Source organism: Suncus etruscus, chromosome 2 (assembly GCF_024139225.1).
Source record: "Suncus etruscus isolate mSunEtr1 chromosome 2, mSunEtr1.pri.cur, whole genome shotgun sequence".
NCBI lineage: Eukaryota > Metazoa > Chordata > Mammalia > Eulipotyphla > Soricidae > Suncus > Suncus etruscus.
This window is the reverse complement of record NC_064849.1, coordinates 150,004,598-150,029,358: the sequence shown is the minus strand read 5'-3', so window position 1 is coordinate 150,029,358 and position 24,761 is coordinate 150,004,598. Positions and strand designations below refer to the sequence as shown.

The window sequence follows — 24,761 nt, the reverse complement described above, 5'->3', positions numbered from 1 at the left end:
ATCTTTGAGTTGCTTATCAACACCTTAAAAACATGTATATATATATATATATATATATATATATATATATATATATTTTTTTTTTTTTTTGGTTGGTTGGGTGGTTTGGGGCTACACCTGGAAATCCTAGGGTTTACTCTTGGCTCTGCACTCAGAATCACTGCTGGCAGATGTGAGAAACCTGATGGTATGTCAGGAAATGAATCTGGGTTGGTGAAATGCAAGGCAAGCACCCTACCTTCTGAATATCACTTTGGCCCCCAAGATATACCTCTCAAGTTCCTGTTTTATTCTATTTCTTATAGTTCTTCACAGAGGTTAGTCCTAATGCTTAATGAATTTTTTAATAATTTGTTGATTTCTGGAAATGTTTTCTGGAAAATTGAATTATCTGGAAACTAAATATAATTTAAGAATCTTCACTAGTACTAGTACTTCTCTATATAATTCTATAGTACCCCTTAAACCATATATATATATGTAATATATATATATATGCAAAATTGTTCCTAAGCAAAGGAAGATGAGTGAAAAAGATGGTATATAGAAAAACATTAAGGACTTTCAAACTTCTTCACAACACAGAAGTCTTTTTTTTTTTTTTTTTTTTTGGTTTTTGGGCCACACCCTGTGACGCTCAGGGGTTACTCCTGGCTATGCGCTCAGAAGTTGCTCCTGGCTTCTTGGGGGACCATATGGGACGCCGGGGGATCGAACCGAGGTCCGTCCTAGGCTAGCGCCAGCAAGGCAGGCACCTTACCTCCAGCGCCACCGCCCGGCCCCTCAACACAGAAGTCTTAATTCACTGACCTACCCTACAGCTGTGAAAATTAGTGTTTCTTTTGAAACAATTCATGTTTAAAACTGATCCAGACTTCAAATTGTGAATCTTTGCCGAAGATAGAAAATATTTGTTTGAACTGTATCATAAGGTATATATTAAGTCAGTCACTGTTCAAATTATTTTAGGGTTATAAAGTATAGTATATGCATATGGTCAACCAAGCACAATAGGTGATGCCCCCTTCCCAATCTCCTACACCAGGACATGTAGAAGATGGATACTCCTGAGCACTGAAAGTTGTGGTCTTGGTGGCCCTCAAGCACTGAAGTTCTGCTTAAGTAATCCACAGCTCTGGATGGCCCCAGTAGCACCACAGTCTAATGACCTTGCATTGGACCCTGACTGGGTCAAATGAGAAATGCTGAGAAAAGGTCCCTGGGCCTCTGAGCACTGCTAGTCCATTCTCAAACCCCTCCCTCCAAAATCAAATTTTAATAATTTTTGTGTATTTGGGGGCAGGTGTGATAGTACAGTGTGTTTGCCTTTCATACAGATGATCTCACTTTAATCTCAGTTACCCTATAAGTTCAGTTACTTGAACCCTATAGGTTCAGTTACCCAGAACCTCACCAGAAGTGATCCCCAAGTGAAGTAGGAGTAAGTCCTTAGCACTATGTGGCTCAGCAACCAAAACATGATTTTTGTTTGCTTAAGGTTATTTTGTCCATTTTTTTATGTTTGGGTGGCCACCAAATGTTACAGGCTATATGTTTGGGAGTGGCTCCTGGCAGTCTCTGAAGAACTATATATATAGTAGAAAGAAATTATCTAGGGTCTTTCATATGCAAAGCATGTACTTACCCAGTGAACCAGCTCTAATTAGTTTTTAACGAAGATGTCAATTTACTTTTCAATGTTACAAATATTGTACTATTTTTTTTCATTTTTTCTGTTTTTTTTTATGGTTACAAGGTTTTTCATGATTGTATGTCAGTCTTACAATGTACACTACACTTCACCCATGATTGTTTCCCACAACCAATGTCTCCAGTTTCCCTAGTATCCTCCCCCCCTTGCCAGACATTCTCTCTCTCTCTCTCTCTCTCTCTCTCTCCTCTCTCTCTCTCCCCCTTCTCTCTCTCTCTCTCTCTCTCTCTCTCTCTCTCTCTCTCTCCCCTTCTCTCTCTAGCTCTCACTGTAGCTCTCATTTTCTCTCAGACTCTCTCTCCTTCTACCCCATGTTTTCTTTTTTTTAGACATTGGTTTGCACTATTAATGAAGAGATACTTTACATTATACTTTATATCTGTTGTTCACCCAGTTTTTGTCCAGAGTGACCAATTCCAACTATCATTGTCTTAGTGGTCCCATCTCTACCTATCCTATCACTGCTATCTACCTAGCTACCACTACTCTACTATTTGTAATAAGCTTCCTACCATAGAATGATACTCCTCGTTCTCATCTCTGTTGTCTTTGGATATGGATATTATTGCCATACAGTCTTTTTTTCCTATAATCCACAAATGAGTGAGAATATTTTTAGCCTGTCCCTCTCCTTTTGAGTCATTTCACTCAAATAATACTCTTCATATCCATCCAAGTAGAAGCAAATTTCATGATTTTATATTTCCTAACAGCTGCCTAGTCTTTCATCGTGTAGATATACCACAGTTTCTTTATCCATGCATCTGTTCTTGGGCACTTGGGTTGTTTATAAATTCTGGCTTTTGTGATTAGTGCTGTGATGAACATAGAGATACAAAAGGCTTTTCTACGTTGTGTTTTTATCCCTTGAAGTGGTATTGCTGGAGCATATGGAAGCTCAAATTCTAGTGTTTTTGAGTAATATCAATATTATTTTCCAAAAATATAGCTGGGTCAGTCGGCATTCCCACCATTAGTAAATGAGAGGCCCTTTTTCCCCACATTTTTGCCAGCATAGGTTGTTCTTGTTCTTTGTGATGTGTCCTAGCCTCTGGTATAAGATGATGTCTCATTGTTTTGATTTGCAACACCCTGGTGTTGAATGATGTGAAGCATTTTTTCATGTGTCTTTGGTCATCTCTATTTCTTCTTTGAAGATTCAATTTTCTGATCCCTTTTTCCATATTGTGTCTCTTAACTGGAACATTTAGTCCATTTACATTGAGTGATATTATTGTCATGGGGTTTTGTGCCATCTTTTTGTAGAAGTTTGGTGTGTTTGTGGGGCCTGTCTTGCCTTAAAGTAGACCCTTCAGTTCTTCTCTTACATTGTATTTGAATCTCTCAGGTTCCTGAGCTGTTGTTTTTTAGTGAAATGATATATTCCTCCTTCAAACCTGAATGGAAGTGTGGCTGAGCAAAGTATTTGTAATGAAAATTTCTTTTCATTGAGTTTTTTCACTATATCCCACCACAGCTTTCAGACCTGGAGGATTGCTTGTGATAAATCTGCTGTAAATCTTAAGGATGCTGCTTTGTATGTAATTTCCCCTTTTAATATTGCTACTTTCAGTATAATATATCTGTGGTTTTCATCATTGTGACTAGAATGTGCTTTGAGGTGCTTTTATGTGGGTCTCTTTTAGCTGGTACTCTTCAGGAATCCAGGATGTAAGCACATGGACTCTTCAACTCTGAGAACTTCTCAGCAATGATTTTGACTGTTGCTTCTTAATAGGGTTTTCTTCCTGTCTCTGTGGGACCCCAATTATTCTTATGTTGTTCTTGTTGAATTTATCCCAAAGGTCTATTTTCATTGGTTTGCTTTTGAGGATTTTTTCCATCTTCTGTTCATTTATTTTAAGTCTCTTGTCCAACTTCTTCTGTGGAATGGCACTGTTATACAGTTCGTCTTCCAGATCACTGATTCTGTCCTCATCATCTCTTACTCCGCTGGTGAGGCCAACAGTGAGTTTTTCATTATGCCTACTAAGTTTTTCAAGTCCTGTTATTTTTGTTTGAAGTGTTCTCACTTCTACTTTCATATCCTCTTGAGTTTTATTGGCTATTCTTTGAGTTCTTTGAACATTCTCCACATTGCCTCTCCAAAGTCCTTATCAGAGATGCTATAGAGATGGTTGATGTTAGTTCAATCCTCAATCCTCATCCTCGTTCACTAAGTGGGGTGGATTGTGCGTTGTCTTTCCATTGTGATTTTTGCAGTACAGTGGTGTTTTCTATGTGTTGTGATGGGACTCCTTCATTAGAAGAAGCTTGTGATTGCAGAGCAAAGTGGAGTGGCTACACTCTTCTCATGGTGCACTAGATTGAGTTCACAATGGTCTTTTTGTTTCCAAAAGCTGCCCAATGTCACCACAGCTGCTGGTCTCCCGTCTCAAGGCCATTCTTTTCTCTGGTTGCAGGAATCATAGTTCAAAATGCAGACTTGGTCTGTGGCCCTGCCTGGGTCGCCCAGGAAGGGAAAATGGGGCCAGGAAAAAAAGATGCCTGTAAAAAGAGTGGCTCCCCAGCCTCACTGTCACTGCTGACCTATCTTCTAGCCTTCTGTCTCACAGCCTGATCGCCTTACCTCTGCTGCTCTTCTTAGGTGCTAATGTCTGTATCCCACAAGCTTGGCAATGATGATGGGTCCGCACTGTGCTTCACAGCTCTCAGCTCTGCCACAGGACTGAATTACAATGCCACTGACTGACAGTTTCCTGGCTCCCATAACACCGCTCCCCAGCTTCACTGTCACTGCTGGCTATCTCATAGCCTACCTTCTCACAAGCCAGGCAACCACTGCCCATTCGGTCAGATTGTGGGTCCTTCTACTTCACTTTACATTGCCTCTGCTGAACTCCCTCAGTGCCGATGATGTCCACATCCATGTTCTGCAAGCTTGGCATGCTTATGGGCCTGCACTGATCTCCACAGCTCTCAGCCCTGCTATGGAATCAAGTCAGGGTGCCACTCACTGAGACTCCTGTCTCTGGGAACATTGCCATGCAGTATTGTCCAGCTCTGCATCTGTTGCTTAAGCCCTCCCACTCCCACTGCCATGTTTTTCTCAGACAATCTCCTTAGGAACTTGATTTTTGATCTAGTGACTGCTTCATGTCCAGGAGTATGATGCCCCATCTCTGGGCTCAGGGGTTTCAGGGTTTCATGCTGGGGATTGCACAGGGATGAGCTGCTTTTTGTGTCTCGAGGCTCCTCTGCTTCTGATGACTATCCGCCATATTTCCCCTAATGTTTTACTAATGCTTTAGATTATATCCCCCTACTCATGCTTAGTTGATAGTAAAACAAAAACCTTTTGATAATAAGACTATTAAAGGTCTCAGAAAAATCATAGTTTCTCCCATTGATTATGATCACTTTGATGTCAATTTTAATCATTTCATGTTCAATTCATGTTTTAGTTCATATTACCCTAGAAAGCAAGGACTTCCTATAACTGTTATTAAAAATCTCCAGCTAGCAAATCTGTACTTGAAGTTTAGAGAAATTGTTACTTTTCAGCATGGAAATCAAAATCTTTGTCATTTGTCTCCTGCTACTTTATATTTCCTAGATTACCTTGATCTCAATATTTTTTGATCTTGTCATTATCATCTTAAAGTTTCCGTCATAGCTTTCCAATATATTTTCCATTGAAATACAGTTTTAACATCCTCAGTTTTTTTGTACTAAGTTGTTCTATTTCTTCATTCTCCCACAACTACTTAGACTTTACAGAAAGTCTTTTCCTTTCACTCCTGTGCCTGCCAATGTCTTATTCTTCCATACTGTCCTTTAATTTCTAAAAGCCTATCATTTATTTACTACTCTTCCTTTCAAAATTATGAATCTCTGGAACAGAGTTTCTGAAACTTTTTAATGCCTTTCACCAAATAAATTTTTATACAACCCTAGGTAGAGGATATATGCCAATAAATTATTTGTTGACAATAAAACAATAAATTAATGTTCAAGCAAATGTTTTTAAGTTATGCAGCCCCATATGAGGCCATGACCCACAGTTTAAGAAGTTAATTCTTATAGGCTAGAGTGATATAGTACAGCCAGTAAGGCACTTGCTTTGTACACAGCTGTCCCAGGTTTGATTTCTGGCACTTCAGATATACTGAACCCCACTAAGACTGAGGGCCCGGAGAGATAGCACAGCGGCGTTTGCCTTGCAAGCAGCCGATCCAGGACCAAAGGTGGTTAGTTTGAATCCTGGTGTCCCATATGGTCCCTCGTGCCTGCCAGGAGCTATTTCTGAGCAGACAGCTAGGAGAAACCCCTGAGCACCACCGGGTGTGGCCCAAAAAACAACAACAACAAAAAAAAGACTGATTCCTGAGTGTAGAGCCAAGAGTAAGCTGTGATTACTGTCAGGTATGGCCCCCCTGACAAAAAAGAAAAAACTAATCTAGAGCATATCCTTGTAAGAAATTCCTTTAACTAGAAACTTACCTTATATTCAGTTAAATTTTTGTCAGTCATAAAAGATCAAGTCTTTCTAGAATTTATATCAGTTTAAGAAGTGCTATATGACCAAAGTACAATATTTTCACCAGAAAACAAATTAATACTTGTCAATAATACCAGGATTATTGACAAACTTAGAATTATAAATATTCTGAGGGAGATCATACAGGAGCTAAGGCACTACTAACCCAGGTTAAGGCACATGGCTAACCCAGGTTTGATGCTCAGTACCTAACACATGTGGTCCCTTGAGTTCCACCAGGTGTGATTCATGAGCAGATCCAGAAATAAGCACTGGGCACAGCCAAGTACGCACATACCCCAATATTAAATAAATATTAAATAAATGCTATAGTGCCAAGAGGTAGCTCAAGTGAGATCCTAAGCTTATCCCTCACCTTCAAAAGCTCTAATGAGGATTATCATGATGACCTTGGTGAAACCCTCACTACCAAGAATGAGCACTGAACCATCAGGTCTATATTACCAGGCTAGATATTTCTTTTTTTTTTTTTTTTTGGTTTTGGGCCACACCCGGCGGTGCTCAGGGGTTACTCCTGGCTGTCTGCTCAGAAATAGCTCCTGGCAGGCACGGGGGACCTTATGGGACACTGGGATTCGAACCAACCACCTTTGGTCCTGGATCGGCTGCTTGCAAGGCAAACGCCGCTGTGCTATCTCTCCGGGCCTCAGGCTAGATATTTTTAAGAGTGGTTCTTGGACTCAGTTTATCACTTGGGTAGCTCTATAAAAATGAACCAATACCTAAATAAATATACACCTTCACACTATGTCCTTTTTAAATTTAATTATGGGGTTCTATAACTGACTGTTCAAAAATAGCGACTGATTTTACCCTAGAATGATAAAATACTTAGAAAAATATTTTCAGTTTTACTTTTATGGCTTGCTTTAATTACTTCATGGAGTTAGTTTTTAGCTTTTTTTGGAAGATGAACTTTATCTGCCTTTTGTTATCTATATATATATTATTATGTTAGCTATATTAATTATATATCTATATAATGAAGTGATATCTGCTGAGCACCTCTAGGAGTAACTCCTAGGCATAGAACCAGGAATAGTTCCTTCATCTCACACACACACACACACACACACACACACACATTCTCTTGGGAAGTGGGCTGGAGTTAGAATTTCTATTGTGAAATACTGAGCTCCTTAGCAAGATCCTTGAATGGAAATTGGAATTATCCTTTGAATTCACCAGATGGGCTGTGACCTCTTAGGGATAATGCTATGTCCATTCTGCCCCCCAGTACCTAGTACCTGGTCTGGTTCCCAACAGATTGCTCAGAAAGATTCAATGATAAACAAGCAAAGTGGCAACAAAACTAGGGATGTGGCCAAGGTTCAGTTATTGCTGAACTTATTACTCCTGGATTCTTGCAAATCTCCTTCACCAGAATTTTCAAGGTCTTCATCTCTGCACTTAGCTTGGACCTACAACAGCCAGGGGAGAGATTGATCAAGTTCACAAACGATTCTTAGGTTTGTGTTTTAACTTCTCAAGATAAATGTTGCCTCAATTCAATCATGCCACTCTGGCAGGTGTTTCACTGAAAAAATATTGGCTAAGCTTAGCTTCTCAGTGTGAAATGCGGAAGTAGAGAAATTCCAACTTACTGGTGAACTGCCCCCATTCATGGTTGCTAACAGTCGGCCATCAGGCCACACCTGTCAGAAGCAAAGGAAGTGAGTTGTTGGCAGGAAATGAGTCTAATTCCTGAACTTGCTCATCATTCACTATCTTTCAAGGTCTGAGCAGCTACCTCAGAGCAGAAAAAGAGAAAAACATTGCTCAGATCTCATTTGTGAGGGCCAAGGTGGTGTCTCCCTCGCCTGGAGTAAACTCAATCTGTCTTTCTCTAGCCATCACTGGAGAGATACCGTTTTCAGTCCGCTATTCTTAAAAAAAAATTCTAATGAAATACACAGAAATCCCAAATCACTGATGAAAATGGTAACAAAATAAATTTGCAATTTTTTTTTAACAACAAAGGAATTATCAGACCACAAAAAGTTTCTTCCTACAAAAGAAATTCTCATCTCTAACTACAGAAACCTGACTGTGACAACTATGATTTAGAAGAACTTTTACTGGGACCACAAAGAAAGACTTTGGAGTTAGATAACTTAGTATGCCTAGAGCTTCTAGTTGGTTTTATGACAGGATGCTTCATGGGTAGGGTCTTCCTGTTCGTAGGTCAAAGGTTTTGCCTTTCTATTTTCCCCAAATTTTGCTGCATCTATGCAAAAACAAAAAGAAAACAAAACAAACATAAAAACAACCAGTGTGGGGGTATTAGTGGTGGGAATGTTGCACAGTGATAGGGGGTGTTCTATTTATAACTGAAACCCAACTACAAACATGCTTGTAATCATGGTGCTTAAATAAATATTTATTTAAAAAAAAAAAAGCCTCACACACACACACACACACACACCGTTTTTTTCTTTCTTTTTTTCAATTTCTTATCCATAAATAGGGGCTCCTGCCTTTTTCACAGAACCTTGGGACACAGAGTACCTTGTTTTACACATATTTCTGCATTTTTCTTTAAAACTAAGAAGAAAGGAATAAAGAAAGACTAGGGGACAGTGACCAAGTAGTCTCAGATGCATTGGTGGGGAAAAAATAAGGACAGAACTAAATATCCAAGCCAAAGTCAAGGACAATAGAATCAAGAGACCTAAACCTTAACAATCTAAGTTTAAATAGGCCTATTATCCTATTACACTGGCAGGCCAGGGGGTGAAGGGTGATGGTATAGGATGTACTGTGGCTTTATTGGTGGAGGGAGTTCCATACTAGTGGTGGGATTGGACCTGATTTATTCATTATATGTATTAAATCCAACTATGAAGGGCTTTGTAAATCACACTGGTTTCAACAAAATGAAATTTTTTTTAAAAAAAATTCTCTTTTCATTCTCTTCTGTGAGCTTTTTTCACTTTCTGAATATGAGTCTCATGAGATAAAATTATCATTTCTTATATATTATTGAGCAAAGTCCTGTATTTTTGTCTAAAGCATGAACTCTTTGGGAGAGATGAATTTCTATAAAAGAGAAAGCAAGAGTGGTCTTCCTTTCCAAAAAAATAGTAGATCAACTGTATATGGCAAGTCAAAACCAGAATCTCATTACATCCACATGTTTGGGAGGTTGTTTATTTTTAATTAACTACTCTATTTAAACACCATGGATACAAGGTTATTCATAATACAGTTGGGTTGTTTGCCATAGTTACAAAGTTGTTCATGATTGAGTTTTAGTTATGCAATGTACAATACCCATCACCAGAATACATCTCTCTATCTCTTTATCTTTCTCTCCCTCTCTCACAGACACAAACACACACACATACACACACACACTTTCTTTCCCCCCATTTCCTCATTTAGACAATATAGTTTGCTTTATTGCTACTGATAGTCCCTACCACTTTATCTCATTTCAGCATTCAATTATTGCCCAGAATGATCATTTCCAACTATCACTGTCATAGTGGTCCCTTCCTGCCTTAGCTCTAGCCTATTTGTGGGAAGCTTCATATCATGTACTAGTTATCCTGGCCCTTATCTTTATTGTATTTGAAATTTTTACCATCTTATTGTTATTATTACCATATTATTACTCTTTTTTCTTATATACCATAAATGAGTGATATTATTCTATGTCTCTTCTCTAATTCATTTCGCTCAACATAATACTCTCCATATCCATGAACCTTAATAAATTTTGTGATTTTATTTTTTCAAACAGTTGCATAACATTCCATGTGTACGTGTACCACAGTTTCTTTATCCACTAATATGCTCTGGGCACTTGAGTTGTTTCCAGATACTGATTATAGTGCTGCAATGAACATAGAGAAGCAGAGGGCTTTATAACATTGCGTTTTAGGGCTCTTAGAACGTATTCCTAGGAGTGGTATTTTTTGGATCATATGGAAGCTCAAATTCTAGTTTTTTTGGGATCTATATTATTTTCCAAAAGCCTAGCCCAGTCAGTATTCCCAACTTGCTAGTTTCTTTCTTCCCAAATCCATGCCAGAACTGATTTTTTTGTGATGTGTGCACATCTCTGCTCATGAAATGATATCTTGTTGTTTTGATTTGCATTTCCTGATGATTAATTATTTGGAGCATTTATTTTATAAATCTTTGACCATCTAAATTTCTTTTTTTTTTTTTTTTTTGGGCCACACCCGTTTGACCGCTCAGGGGTTACTCCTGGCTATGTGCTCAGAAATCGCCCCTGGCTTGGGGGGACCATATGGGACGCCGGGGGATCGAACCGCGGTCCGTTCCTTGGCTAGCGCTTACCTCTAGCGCCACCTTCCCGGCCCCCCATCTAAATTTCTTAGTTGAAGAAATTTCTGTTCATTTATTCACCCCATCTTTGGGTGGGGTTAGATGTGGTGGTTTTTGTTTTTATTCCTTTGTTTGCTTTTTGCTAATCCAGTGCCTTATATATCTTGGATATTAACCCTTTATCAGATGGATAATGAATGAATAATTTCTCCCATTCCATGGGTAGTCTTTGTATCCCAGTCACTGTTTCCTTTGAGGTGCAGAAGCTTCTTTGTTTAATGTACTCCCATTTGTTTATTTTTGCTTCCACTTAGTCAGTGGTGTTTTACCTTTGAAGTTTTCCTCTATGTATCTTAGGATTCAGGTTTAATATCAAGGTTTTTAAGCCATTTTTATTTGACTTTTGTGCACAGCATTAAAGAACAATCTGAGTTCACTATTTTGTATGTACGTGACCAGTTTTCCCAGCACCAATTTTTAAAGAGGCCTTCCTTGGTCTGCTTCATATTTCTTGCCACTTTATTAAAGACTAATTATTCATATTCTTTGGGGTCAGTTTCAGAATATTCAAGTCTATTCAATTGATCTAAGGGTGTGTCTTTGGTTTGGTTTGGTTTTGCACTAAGTTATAACTTATACATTTGCACATTGGTTTGTAAAGCACGTCCATTTGGAAGGTGCCATATGTGAATTCTGCACTCAAAACTCCAGATAACTATTACAGCAAATCAGTAAGTTCAGATAGAGAGAGATGAGTGTGGTGTCAGCTCTTTTCAAAGAGGTAAAACTTGAACCAAACCATATAGAAATAGGTTTATTAGCTTTCTTAGAAGAATTTTTTATACCCTATACTGTTCCCTATATTTTACCATTAATGGGTCTTTTATAGCTTATTCCATACTCTTGACCATAATGGATCTCAGTGGTTGGTTTTCCTCTCTTAGTATAGTATAATAACGTGCAAACTGAGATTTTTGCACATTTATACTTACTTATACATCAATATCTTTATTGCAAAGATCCCAAGAGTAAAAACTGCTCAATTCTCTTAGAACAAGGATAACTGTCCCGTAATTTGTCCTGACAGTTTCTCTTCTCCCCGCCCCTCCCATTTAGATTATAAATGCACAGGGACCTGTAAGATGTGTTTCTTGTCCTTACTTTGTAATTCCCTATAGATAAGGCTGGCCTGAGTCTTGCAATGTAATCTAATCACTTACTAAGAGGTCTCTATTTGTTGAAGGTGATGGATTAGGCTTTCAAACACCCCAGCCCAACAGGGCTCTTGTCTCAGGCCTTCTTGTCACCTGCCTTCCTCAGATTCTACTTCTGTTCCAACCAAGTATATTCTCCTGCTCACCCCTCCCCATACCATTTCCATAGTACATTAAATACACTTTTAAAATGTCAAGACTTCTCTTGAGAATATGAACTTTTATTTGTGACAGCACATATGCATATGTGAGCACACTGACGGATGATATCTGACCAAGTACAATGAAAACCTTAATTGAAAGTACCCAACTTAATTTTAAAACCCATCAAGTTAATATAGCCTTACTTTTTAATTTAGTAAATGTTTTAGGCTAGTACATTTTAACCCAGTTAATATAATAAGATTTCCTCAAATTCAGTTGAACTCACGTTTTTTCCGATTCATTAAAAACATTTTTATTCAACTATTGTTTTTAGACAACTAATGAACCTTTTCTCTATAATTCTTTTTTTTGGCAAATTAGCTGAATTTAATATGTTGCCCTTAGTATGTATAATTGCTCTTTTTTGTTCTTCTATAATAATTCACCTTTCATTCTTTTTAGCAGACATTGATCGCTTTGTAATTCTGAGTAGAATAGAAAAGCTCATGTCAATATACCTGAAAAGACTATATATCAGCAAGATTATTCCTAAGTGAAACTTTGTATATTGTAAACTTGGTTTTCTAGATTGTCACTTTGAGACCTAAGCCCAGGCAAATACAGAAGTCTTGTCAGCATTGGTGCTGCCGGAGTCATTTATATAACTCTGGACAATGTTTATTGATGTCCCTCTCTGTGCCAAGTATAGTTTCTGATGCTGAAGCTCTCACAGTGAATCAGACTGACAGAACCTTGCTCTTTGCTAGCATGCATTCCAGCCAGAGAGACAGTGGAGATGTAGAGAGCAAATAATCAAATGCATACACTGTAAAGATGGCAGTTGATTTACAGATTCCTCTTTTCCTTCTGTCATTGTTTCAAGACCATTTTTGTAATATCTCTGGTGTTGCTTTTAATTTAGACTCATGGTGCTATGACCCTCAAATGTTTTAGAAAGTTTGATCAGGAGAGGCCTTTTTTTCCTTTTGGGGGGGAGGGGTTACACCCGGCTGTTTTCAGGGATCATTCCTGGCTGGCGCAGGGGATCATATAGGGTTCCAAGTATGCAACCCATGCCAGCCATTTGTAAGAAAGTTCCCTAGCCACCATGCTATCACTCCAATTCCTGGAGTTTCTGATGAGATGACAGATGAGCTGAATGATGTGAAAGAATAGGAACAGGAAGCAAAGGAAGCCGTCCCAAATAGCAGGATTAGTATGAATAATGGCATAATAGTCATGAAAGAAAGGCTTGACATCTTGTGGGCAAAGTGAGATAATGCCATGGAGTATTGAGTTTTCACAGATGGAAACTGGGATGAGTTTTCACAGGGAACTGGGATAAGTGTAATAGTGAGGATAGTAAAGAAAGGGAATGAAGGACCAAATGGAAGAAATCAGATGGTCTCTTTTGGAATTTATCGCATTGTTGATTGCGATAAAATTTCAGTCATGAAAAAATAAAAGTTTAAGAGAATAGTGACATAATTAGATTTATGTTTGACTATGTTGGGTTGGGTTTGATTAGTTTTACTATTTTTGAAAATGATTTCTACTAACTATGCAAGATGAATAAAAAGTCAATAGTAAAACTGTTATGATGATTCCAGTGAGAAATTATTGTGGATTAATTTAAAGTAGTCTAAATGAATGCACTTTAAATGTCTTGCATCTGTATAACATTTGGTGTTCTACGTTTATTTGTCATTTTTTTTATAAGAAATCAGAGAACAGTTTTTAGGTTTAAGCTTGGAGGCTACATAGGTAATGATGCCATTAACCAGCCCCACCAGCTCTAAAGTAGAAGTTGATATAAGAATGCAGATATTGACTCTCTGGGGGCAGTAGGAAATAGATTGGCGATTAGAAGAGAAGACGACTAAAATAAACATTTAACTTTACCATAGTTTCGTAAAAAAAATTTAAAGGAAAGGGAGGGAGCAAAAAAGAACTTAGAACAGTTAGATGGGATGAAGATTTTTTCAAAGGACATTGTATTTGACAGTTGGAAGGTCACCAGTGATTTCAAAAAGCTAAGTTTCAGTAGATTAGGTGAGGCAATGAGAAATTATCATTGAATTGGAAAATAAAGTGAGATTGAGATTATTCCCTCAGAGTCACTGTCATCCCAAAGCTCTTTCCTGAAAGATTTGACTGCAGAATCAGATCCTTCTGTTCCCCCATCTTTCCTACCCAGACCCTTGGTCTGGTTGCTTGAGACATGATAGAAGAACAAATGTTCTAATTGGTCTCTGATAGAGGAGAGGCAAGGGAAAAAGAGACCTAATACTGCAGGGAACTCTAGTTGGGAACAACAGGTTACACCCATCCAAAGCTATTTCCAGAGAGAGAAGTTTGAAGTGTAGAGTTCCCTGTTATTTACTACTCCTGGAAGCTATGTTAAGAGTGAAAACATGGTATTAGGCAAGAAATTGGACTCAAAAAGGGGAGTGGGGGAAATCTGGGGAAGTATGGGAGTGGGGAATAGAATTTTATAGTAAACTGATAATAACTAGACTTTCAGAAAGGGATACCTAACTTTTAGTGCAAAGGAGCATTTGTGGCCATAATGTACCTGTGGTGTGATCCTAACACACGTAGTAGCAAGGGGAGGGCTCATGAATGGACCAGTGGTGCCTAGAAGAATCTTGTCAAAAACTCTTTGTAAAGCCATTCAGATCATGTGAAGGAAAGGAATTAGATACCAGCATTTCTAAAGAGCTGAAATTAAATGCCCATCTTCTATCTGGGAGAGAGGGGATGGAGTTGTTGACCAGAGGATACAAAATAAGTGGGGGGAGGGGCACAAGCTCCAAGAGCCAGGCAGACTCGCACCTTTCGGGAAGCTGGAAGCAAAGCTGAGGTTCAAGAACCCACGTCACTAGCCAAGGGTTCTCCCCAGCACTTCTTGGACCCCCTCTGAGCTTTCTCTCGCACTGCCATCTCTGTCCACGGGGGGGCAGGGCTCGAGGGCGAGGCTGGTGGCTGTTCAGAAGCCTCGAGAGCCATCAGTTCCTTACCAGACTCCAAGCTCATGGCAGGCCACAGGCCATCAGACTTGTACCCCCAGCCTAGAAGCAGCGGAGGCGAGCCTGGGGTCCCAGTTCTGGCGCCGATTGAGTCTCCAATCTGGTTCAGCCAGCCGGCAGTTCCTGGCAAAATGATGATCCGGCCTGGGTTCATGCCAGGGGTTTTCTGGGCTCCTGAGATGTGGGGGTTGCCCCTGGGCCCTCCAGTGTACGAGTTTCAGGGACAGATGGGGCCTTGCGGTCCCCTGGTCGGAGCTGGGGAGGTCGGAGCCAGGTTCCAGAGCCTCCCCAAGGGCACCTTCCCCAGACAGTGCATCTTTGTGAAGTGCAGCCCCCAGTTGGGTCTGCCCGAGGACATCACTGGTCTAGAAAAAGAGATGGAGGAGCTGGCCAGGGAACTGAGAGAGAAGAGAATGACCCTGGGTTATTCACAGGCAGACGTGGGGTTTGCCGTGGGTGCCCTTTTTGGAAAGGTGCTTAGCCAGACCACCATCTGCCGCTTCGAGGCCCAGCAGCTCAGTCTCGCCAACATGTGGAAACTGCGGCCCCTCCTGAAAATGTGGCTGCAAGAGGTGGACGCCGAGAACCTCCCAGGCTTATGTCGAATGGAGATGATCTTGCGGCAGGCTCGGAAGCAGAGACGGGAGAGCAGGGAGAGGCGCATCGGGAACAGCCTGGAAAAACTCTTCCTGCAATGCCCGACACCCACACCCGAGCAAATCAGCAGCATCGCGGGACAGCTTAAACTGCAGAAGGACTTGGTCCAAGGGTGGTTCTCCAATCGGAGCAAGATGGGTATCTGGCAGGCCAAAGACGACTCCCTGCCAGAGGAAGTGAAGGCAACCAATCTGCCTTTCCCAGGGGAACCTGTATGTTTCCCCCTAGCTCCAGGCCTCCATCCGGCTTCCTGCCCCTATAGGGGGTCTTTTTTCACACCCTTGTACCCCTCAGTCCCCTTCCCTATAGGAGCAAATCTCTCTGCCCCAGCCCCTACTCTGGGTCTCCCCAGACTTTCACGTTAAGGGACTTACCCTTAATCTGGGGAGGCCACGCTAGAGAAGTGAGTTCTTGGCATTTATTGGGGGTGGGGGGGCTTTTAGCATTAAGTTCTTCAAGTTAAAAAGAGTATGTAGGAGGTGGTGGTTTAGGAAATTTGGGGCAGGGCATTGACCTTTATTTCTCTTTATGTTTCTCTTTGGTTTACTTTACTTTTTTGACTTTAAAGTTCTTTACAATATACACGTGGTTTTGAATGTTTTATCTTTTTATTGAATTCAAAGTTCATTGTCATTCCTTGTGATTATCAGTGAACCTAAGTTTTAAGTTATGGAGGTTTTATTGTCTAATAAACACTATATTGAGTAAAAAAAGAATTAAAGTCTGGAGAATCTTTTAAGCGTATCGTTTTTAGCAAAACAGGCAGCACTTTGTGTAAAAGTATATACAAAATTGGGTCGGAGTGAGAGCACAGCAGTAGGGCGTTTGCCTTGCACGCAGCTTACCAGGGACCAACCCAGTTAGATCTATGGCATCCCATATGGTTCTCCTAGACTGCCAGAATGATTTCTAGCACAGAACCAGTAATAACCTCTGAAAATTGTAGGGTGTGGCCCGGATGGAGCCCATGCTGAAAGCACATGAATATTTCCTCCCATTTTTGAAAGTTATGGTAAGCTTGTATATAATTTCTTGCTCTTTTTTTTATTTTGATCAAAATGGATTACAAATCTTTCACAGTAATATTTTAGGTACATAGTGATATTGAATCAGGGGTGTTTTCACCACCAATATTGTCCTCCCTCCACCCCTGTTCCCAGCATACATCCCATATTCCCCTCTTTTACACCCCCAGGCTGCTAGTATAGGTGGTCTGCTATGTGTCTAGTATATTGTATATAATTTTATATAATTATTATGTATGTATATATAAAATTCTTCTTTTTCTTCAGAATGCCCGGGGTTTTCAGCCCAACTCACTATACAATCCCCAAGGGTTTATTTAGTTCCTATCTGACCAAGGGCTATTGTATTTTAAACCCCATTATTTCTGAGATAAACAAACTGGACCACAGGAAATCAGCCTCGTCTCTATTAAATACCTCTGAAGCTTATTCCTTTGGAATTTCTTTTACTTTTTTTTCAGCTCTGATTTGAAGGGGGAGGTTATTTTTTGGTTTGGTTTGGTTCGGTTTGGAGCCACACCTGGTGATACTCAGGGGTTACTCCTGGCTCTGCACTCAGAAATTGCTCCTGCCTTAGGAGAGCATATGGCAGGGGTCTCAAACTCATGGCCCACGGGCCATTTACGGCCCTCCATACAACATTTTATGGCTCACGGCCGGCCTTCAAATATCGCAGTATTCGTGATTATTCGCTTACCCAATAATCGCAATAAAAATTGCATTAGTAAGAAAAAATCGCATTAAATCAATTGCCTTTCTATACACCAATAGTAATAAGGAAGAAATGAACATTAAGAAATCAACCCCATTCACAATAGTGTCACACAAACTCAAATATCTTGGAATCAACTTGACTAAAAATGTGAAGGACCTATACAAAGAAAACTATAAAACTCTGCTCAAAGAAATAAGAGGGGACACACGGAAATGGAAGCGCATACCCTGCTCATGGATTGGCAGGATTAACATCATCAAAATGGCAATACTCCCCAAGGTATTATACAGATTTAATGCCATCCCTCTAAAGATACCCATGACATTCTTCAAAGAAGTGGATCAGACACTTTTGAAATTCATTTGGAACAATAAACACCCTCGATAGCTAAAGCAATCATTGGGAAAAAGAATATGGGAGGAATTACTTTCCCCAACTTTAAACTGTACTACAAAGCAACAGTTATCAAAACAGCATGGTATTGGAATAAGGATAGGTCCTCAGATCAGTGGAATAGGCTTGAATACTCAGAAAATGTTCCCCAGACATACAATCACCTAATTTTTGATAAAGGAGCAGGAAATCCTAAATGGAGCAGGGAAAGCCTCTTCAACAAGTGGTGTTGGCACAATTGGATAGCCACTTGCAAAAAATTGAACTTAGACCCCCAGCTAACACCATGTACGAAGGTAAAATCCAAATGGATTAAAGACCTCGATATCAGCCCCAAAACCATAAGATATATAGAACAGCACATAGGCAAAACACTCCAGGACATTACAGGCATCTTCAAGGAGGAAACTGCACTCTCCAAGCAAGTGAAAGCAGAGATTAACAGATGGGAATATATTAAGCTGAGAAGCTTCTGCACCTCAAAGGAAATAGTGCCCAGGATCCAAGAGCCACCCACTGAGTGGGAGAAACTATTCACCCAATACCCATCAGATAAGGGGCTAATCTCCAAAATATACAAGGCACTGACAGAACTTTACAAGAAAAAAACATATAACCCCATCAAAAAATGGGGAGAAGAAATGAACAGACACTTTGACAAAGAAGAAATACACATGGCCAAAAGACACATGAAAAAATGTTCCACATCACTAATCATCAGGGAGATGCAAATCAAAACAACGATGAGATACCACCTCACACCCCAGAGAATGGCACACATCACAAAGAATGAGAATAAACAGTGTTGGCGGGGATGTGGAGAGAAAGGAACTCTTATCCACTGCTGGTGGGAATGCCGTCTAGTTCAACCTTTATGGAAAGCGATATGGAGATTCCTCCAAAAACTGGAAATCGAGCTCCCATACGATCCAGCTATACCACTCCTAGGAATATACCCTAGGAACACAAAAATACAATACAAAAACCCCTTCCTTACACCTATATTCATTGCAGCTCTATTTACCATAGCAAGACTCTGGAAACAACCAAGATGCCCTTCAACAGACGAATGGCTAAAGAAACTGTGGTACATATACACAATGGAATATTATGCAGCTGTCAGGAGAGATGAAGTCATGACATTTTCCTATACATGGATGTACACGGAATCTATTATGCTGAGTGAAATAAGTCAGAGAGAGAGAGAAAAACGCAGAATGGTCTCACTCATCTATGGGTTTTAAGAAAAATGAAAGACACCCTTGTAATAATAATTTTCAGACACAAAAGAGAAAAGAGCTGGAAGTTCCAGCTCACCTCAGGAAGCTCACCACAAATAGTGATGAGTTTAGTTAGGGAAATAACTACATTTTGAACTGTCCTAATAACGAGAATGTATGAGGAAAATGGAGAGCCTGTCTAGAGTACAGGCGGGGGTCGGGTGGGGAGGAGGGAGACTTGGGACATTGGTGATGGGAATGCTGCACTGGTGATGGGTGGTGTTCTTTACATGACTGAAACCCAAACACAATCATGTATGTAATTAAGGTGTTTAAATAAATTAAAAAAAAAAAGAAAGACATTCTTTCAATAATAATTTTCAGACATAAAAGAGAAAAGAGCTGTAAGTTCCAGCTCACCTCAGGAAGCTCACCACAAAAAGTGATGAGTTTAGTTAGAGAAATAACTACATTTTGAACTGTCCTAATAATGAGAAGGTATGAGGGAAATGGAGAACCTGTTTAGAGTACAGGCGGGGGTCGGGTGGGGAGGAGGGAGATTTGGGACATTGGTGATGGGAATGTTGCACTGGTGATGGGTGGTGTTCTTTACATGACTGAAACCCAAACACAATCATGTATGTAATCAAGGTGTTTAAATAAAAAAAAAAAAGAAAGAAAATATCGCATTAAACATTTGCATACCCCGAGCAGTTCCATTCGGGGTATGCAAATGCGATTTTTTGCGATTTTTTTCTTACTAATGCGATTTTTATTGCAAATATTCGGTAAGCGAAATTCCTTATGTGGCCCTGCTTCACCCCAACTTTGCCTCCTGCGACCCCCAGCTAAATTGAGTTTGAGACCCCTGGCATATGGGATGTAAGGGAATCTCTACACTCAGAAATTGTGGCTGGCTTGGGAAGAGCATATGGGATGCCAGGAGATCCAACCATGGTCCATCCCTGGTCAGCCACTTGCAACGCAAAAGCCCTACTGCTGCACCACTGCTCTGGCCCCTAATTTTGAAAGTTCCGATATTTGTGAGTTGATTCAATATTCCTGGTGAGTTTTCAATGAATGTTTCAATGAAACATTCAATGAAACTTTCAATGAAAGTTCCGATATTTGTGAGTTGATTCAATATTCCTGGTGAGTTTTCAATGAATGGTACATCAAATTGCTTTTCCAATTTCTTCTATAAAATTGGTCTTTTCCAGTTTTCTGCTTTTACATTCATCAGCTTTGGCCGTTCCATACTAAACAAAAATCAATCCCTTATGTCTCACATCTGCTGCCTCACATCTGCATGTAATGATCACTGTTTTAAAGTCGGATTTCAGATAGTATGAATCTATATCTTTTTGTTGCTTACTAATCCTGCCAACTCGCTGCTTTCTTCTACATTTTCCCTTAATTTATAGATATTTTCAAGGTCTTTTTTATTTCATTGTTCTCTCTACTACTACTTTCATATCCTAATTTTAAAATGTTTTAATAATTTTCTCATTTATTTCAATCCTCATGATTCTTTTTTCAAATAGCTTTTAGAAGAATAGTTTGTTTTTTGGTGAAGATCGGTCTTGCAGCTCAAAAACAGATACTTCCAGATCTTCAGGCCCCAAGACTAGAGCTAAACTTACTGTCACGAAAGAATGGCATTATCAATGCATCTGTTTTTTCAGCTACTTGAGACTGTAAAAACTCACCCTGTTGCTTTCTGTGTGCTCTTATGGAAAAATACATATAATTTATCATTTTTTGTTTTATTAAATATATTCACCACTGAGCATAGCCATAACAAATAATCATTTCCAACTTGTTTTCCTCACTCCAAGTAGAAGCTCTACACATTCCCCCACTTCTGGCCCCTAATATACTTTTTTTTATTGTTTTTATGAACTTACCTGTTCCAGACATTTTATCTAAGTGGAATTATATATGTATCCTATATGTTTGGTTTTTTTTTTCACACACATAATGTTTTCAGGGTTTATTCATAATATTATGTGAAACAGAATTTCATTCCTTTTCATGACTAAAAGAGATAAAACTCACCTGTTGGTGAATACTTGTATTGTTTTCTTTTATAAGCTATGATGAATCCCTGTTTTATTTTTTTTTTTGTGAACATATTCTTTGGAATAGAAAGACTATGACATTTGATTATTGTACATTTAACTTTAGGGAGAATTATTTTCATCTTTTTATACTATTTCACATTCTGGTTACCAATGTACAGAATTCAGTTTCTACACTTGGAGTTTTCTTATTCATTATATTACTATTATTATTATTATTATGTGCATTCTGTTTAAGTGAAGTCTCATTGACTATTTGATTGCTATTTTTTTTATAACTAGATACTGAGCATTTTTATATCGTCATTGGTCATGTCAGTCATTTTGAAAAATGTTTATTCATATCTTGGACCATTTTTTAATTGGATTGTTTTTTCTTTATATATTTTGTATATTCTGCAGTTCATTTTCCAATTCACTGATTCATTACTCAGCAGCTATTACTCTGCTGGTGAGGTCTTCTAATGAGTTTTTTATTTCCCCTATTGTTTTTTCAATTTTGTCATTTCTGTTTGAAGTTTTCTCACTTATACTCTCCTATTCTCTTGAGTCCATTCCATGTTTTCTCTGAGTTCCTAGGACATCTACAAAATTTCTTCTCTAAAGTTCTATCAGAGAGACTTTATTGGTGGTTGATATTAGTTGGGTCTTCAGAACTCTCATCTTCATTCACTAAGTGTGGTAGGATTGTCTGTTGCTTTCCTATTGTAACCTTTGTAATATGTTTGTGATTTTTTCTTTGGTTGCAGTGAGGTTCATTGACTAGAAGAAATGTGTGGCCACAGAATAGCTGTACTTTTCTTGAGGTTCAGTGACCTGGGTGAAATGGCTCTTCTGTGTGAAAAAGGAGCAAACTGACATGACAGTCTTTCTGTCTGCCTCCTTTTCTTGGGATTTTGTAATGTTTCAGATATTCTAAAATATGGTTTAACTCTTAAATTTAAAGCTTCAACTATTTTGAATTACTTTTTAAATAATATATTTAAGCACCATGGTGCTAAACGTGTTTGTAGTTGGGTTTTAGTCATAAAAAATAACACCCCTCTTCACGAGTGCAACATTCCCACCACCAGCAACCCCTGTCTCCTTCCTCTCTTCTTCTCCTGCCTGTATTTGAGACAGGCATTCCATTTCTCTCACTCACTACCATTGTCATGATAGTTTGTAAATGTAGTTATTTCTCTAACTACACTCACCACTCTTTGTGGTAAGTTTCAGATCGTGAGCCAGTCCTTCCAGCCCTCATCACTATTGTCTTTGGGCATTATTAGAATAATGCCTTTTATTTTTCTTAAATCCCACAGATGAGTGAGACTATTCTGTGTCTATCTCTCTCACTCTGACTTATTTGACTCAGCATAATAGGTTCCATGTCCATCCAGATATAGAAAAGTTTCATGATTTTATCTCTCTTGATGGCTGCATAATATTCCATTGTGTATATGTACCATGTTTCTTTAGCCATTCATCTGTTGAAGGGTATCTTCCTTGTTTCCAGATTATGACTATTGTATATCATTCTTCAATAAATATAGGTGTCTACAAAAGGTATTTTTTTATTGAGTTTTTTTGTTCCTAGGGTATATTCCTAGGAGTGGTATAGCTGGATTATATGGGAGCTCAATGACCAGTTTTTTTAGGAATCTCCATATTATTTCCCATAAAGACTGGATTAGATGGCATTCCCACCAGCAATGAATGAGAGTTCCTTTCTCCCCACATCCCCACCAGTACATATTGTTCTTGTTCTCTGGGGTGTGAAATGGTACCTCATTGTTATTTTGAATGACATCTCCCTAATTAGTGATTTGGAGCATTTTTTCATGTGCCTTTTGGCCATTTGTATTTCTTCTTTGAGGAAGTGTCTGTTCATTTCTTCTCCCCACTTTTTAATAGGGTTTGATGTTTTTTCTTGTTAAATTCTGTCAGTACCTTGCATATCATAGATATTAGCCCCTTATCTGATGAATATTGAGTGAATAGTTTCTCCCATTTGTGGGTGGTCTTTTTGTTCTGTTTTTTCAAAATTTATGTTCTCAAATAAAATTGCCATCCATCTTTATTATAATAAAACTGTATCACAGCCATTTTTTCTTATGACTTTATTCTAGAAATATCCATTGCTTACTAAGCAATAGTGATTTTTTTGGCAGAATATATTTATGGTGAATTCTTTGTGTTTGAGGGTGAGTGGAGAGTAAGACAGTAATTTTATTATCAATGTAGAACATTTTTTAAGTGAAAATGCAGTGTCATTTCAATAAAGTTCTAGTGGAATGTGGGAGTGTTACTTGAGATGGTAATCCTTAATTGAGAGAATAAAATTATAGATAAAAAGTATATTATGAAGATAAAATGTTAGTGTGGCTTTGCCATACCATGTGTAAACTAAAGTAATTAAGCAGTGTGTGATTTAAGCTCAGTGATAGACTAAATGCTTCTCATTTTAAGGCCTCAAAAAGAAAAAAAATCAAACAAAAAGAAAAAATGGGGTGGCTGTGATGAAGACAATAACAATACCAATGTCTGACTATTCCATTCTTTGGTGTGGAAATTGTTGCATTTCTCATGAATGGTTCTTAAATAATTCTATTTGGGAGCTCTTGAAAAATGCTTTCCTTAGTTCATAATTTCAGTTTCTAAGCATAATAATTTTATTTGTTTAGTTTTTGGCTTTTGGTTCACACCCTGTGGTGCTCAGGGCTTTTATGCAGAGATCAGTACTAGTAGATCTCACATGGGTGACCACATAGGATACTAGGGATCAGATCCAAATTGTTCATGTACAAGGCAAGTACCCTATCTGCACTCTCTCCAGACTCATTAAATAATAATTTTATAATAAAATAATTGTGTGTGCTAAAATATAACAATAAGGGCAGTAATAACAGCCTTCTTAACAGAAACAATTTTACTATTCAGTAAAGGAATAAGTGAAAAGGAACACCATAAATGATAAAAGTTGTCATAGAACTACAATTTATAGGGGCTGGAGAGATAGCACAGCGATAAGGTATTTGCCTTACACACAGCCAATACAGGAAAGATAGTGATTCAAATCCCGGCATCGCATGTGGTCCCCCATGCCAGGAGCAGTTTCTGAGCATAGAGCCAGGAACCAGATGTGACCCAAAAATACAAAAACAAAACAAAACAAAAACCCTTATGTTATAGTTTTTTTTTAGAAAAATATTTATTCCATATAGCAGTATATAACTATTTTAGAATTCTTTTATTTATTCTATGCTAAATGTCCAAGAAATATTTCTAAAGGAAGGCTTTTAAGAAATTTAAGCAAGAGTAAAGTCAGAAGGAAAGGGGTAGATATACAATGATCTCCCTCAAATGTGGGACTCAAAGATAGACAGAAAAGTAGCAGCATAGGCAGCAAAACAGTAGAATTTGTTCTATAAAAGAGTTTACAGGGGTCAGCAGGCAGGTAGACAGGAAAAATCTGTGGGACCTAGTGGGAGGGATGCAGTTACTCTGTTGAGGAATACAGTGTTAAAATTTATGTACATGTGAAACCATCCTTAACAGTATTGTAACTTTAGTAACAATTTAGCCAGTCAATAACTATTTTTAAAAGAAATCCAAGAAATTTTAAAAATATTTTCTCATTTTCTGTCTCTAAAATGATAATTTTTCCTAAAGCAATATTAAGAAGAATAGATTTGAGTTCTTCAGTTTTTTTAGCAACACTTTTAGTTTCTATAAACGAAAGACAATCATCTAAACAGAGGAGTATTGACCT

General features: G+C 38.6%; 2 protein-coding genes across 4 annotated transcripts in view; both read left to right on the top strand.

Moving 5' to 3' along the window:
• FAM172A (family with sequence similarity 172 member A) overlaps window positions 1-24,761 on the top strand; it is a 446,910-nt gene that overhangs the window by 301,005 nt on the left and 121,144 nt on the right. The gene's annotated exons all lie outside the window — the stretch shown is intronic.
• On the top strand, window positions 14,922-15,938 carry POU5F2 (POU domain class 5, transcription factor 2). The gene has a single exon (XM_049768185.1). The coding sequence runs from the start codon at window positions 14,922-14,924 to the stop codon at window positions 15,936-15,938; it is 1,017 nt and encodes a 338-aa protein (XP_049624142.1).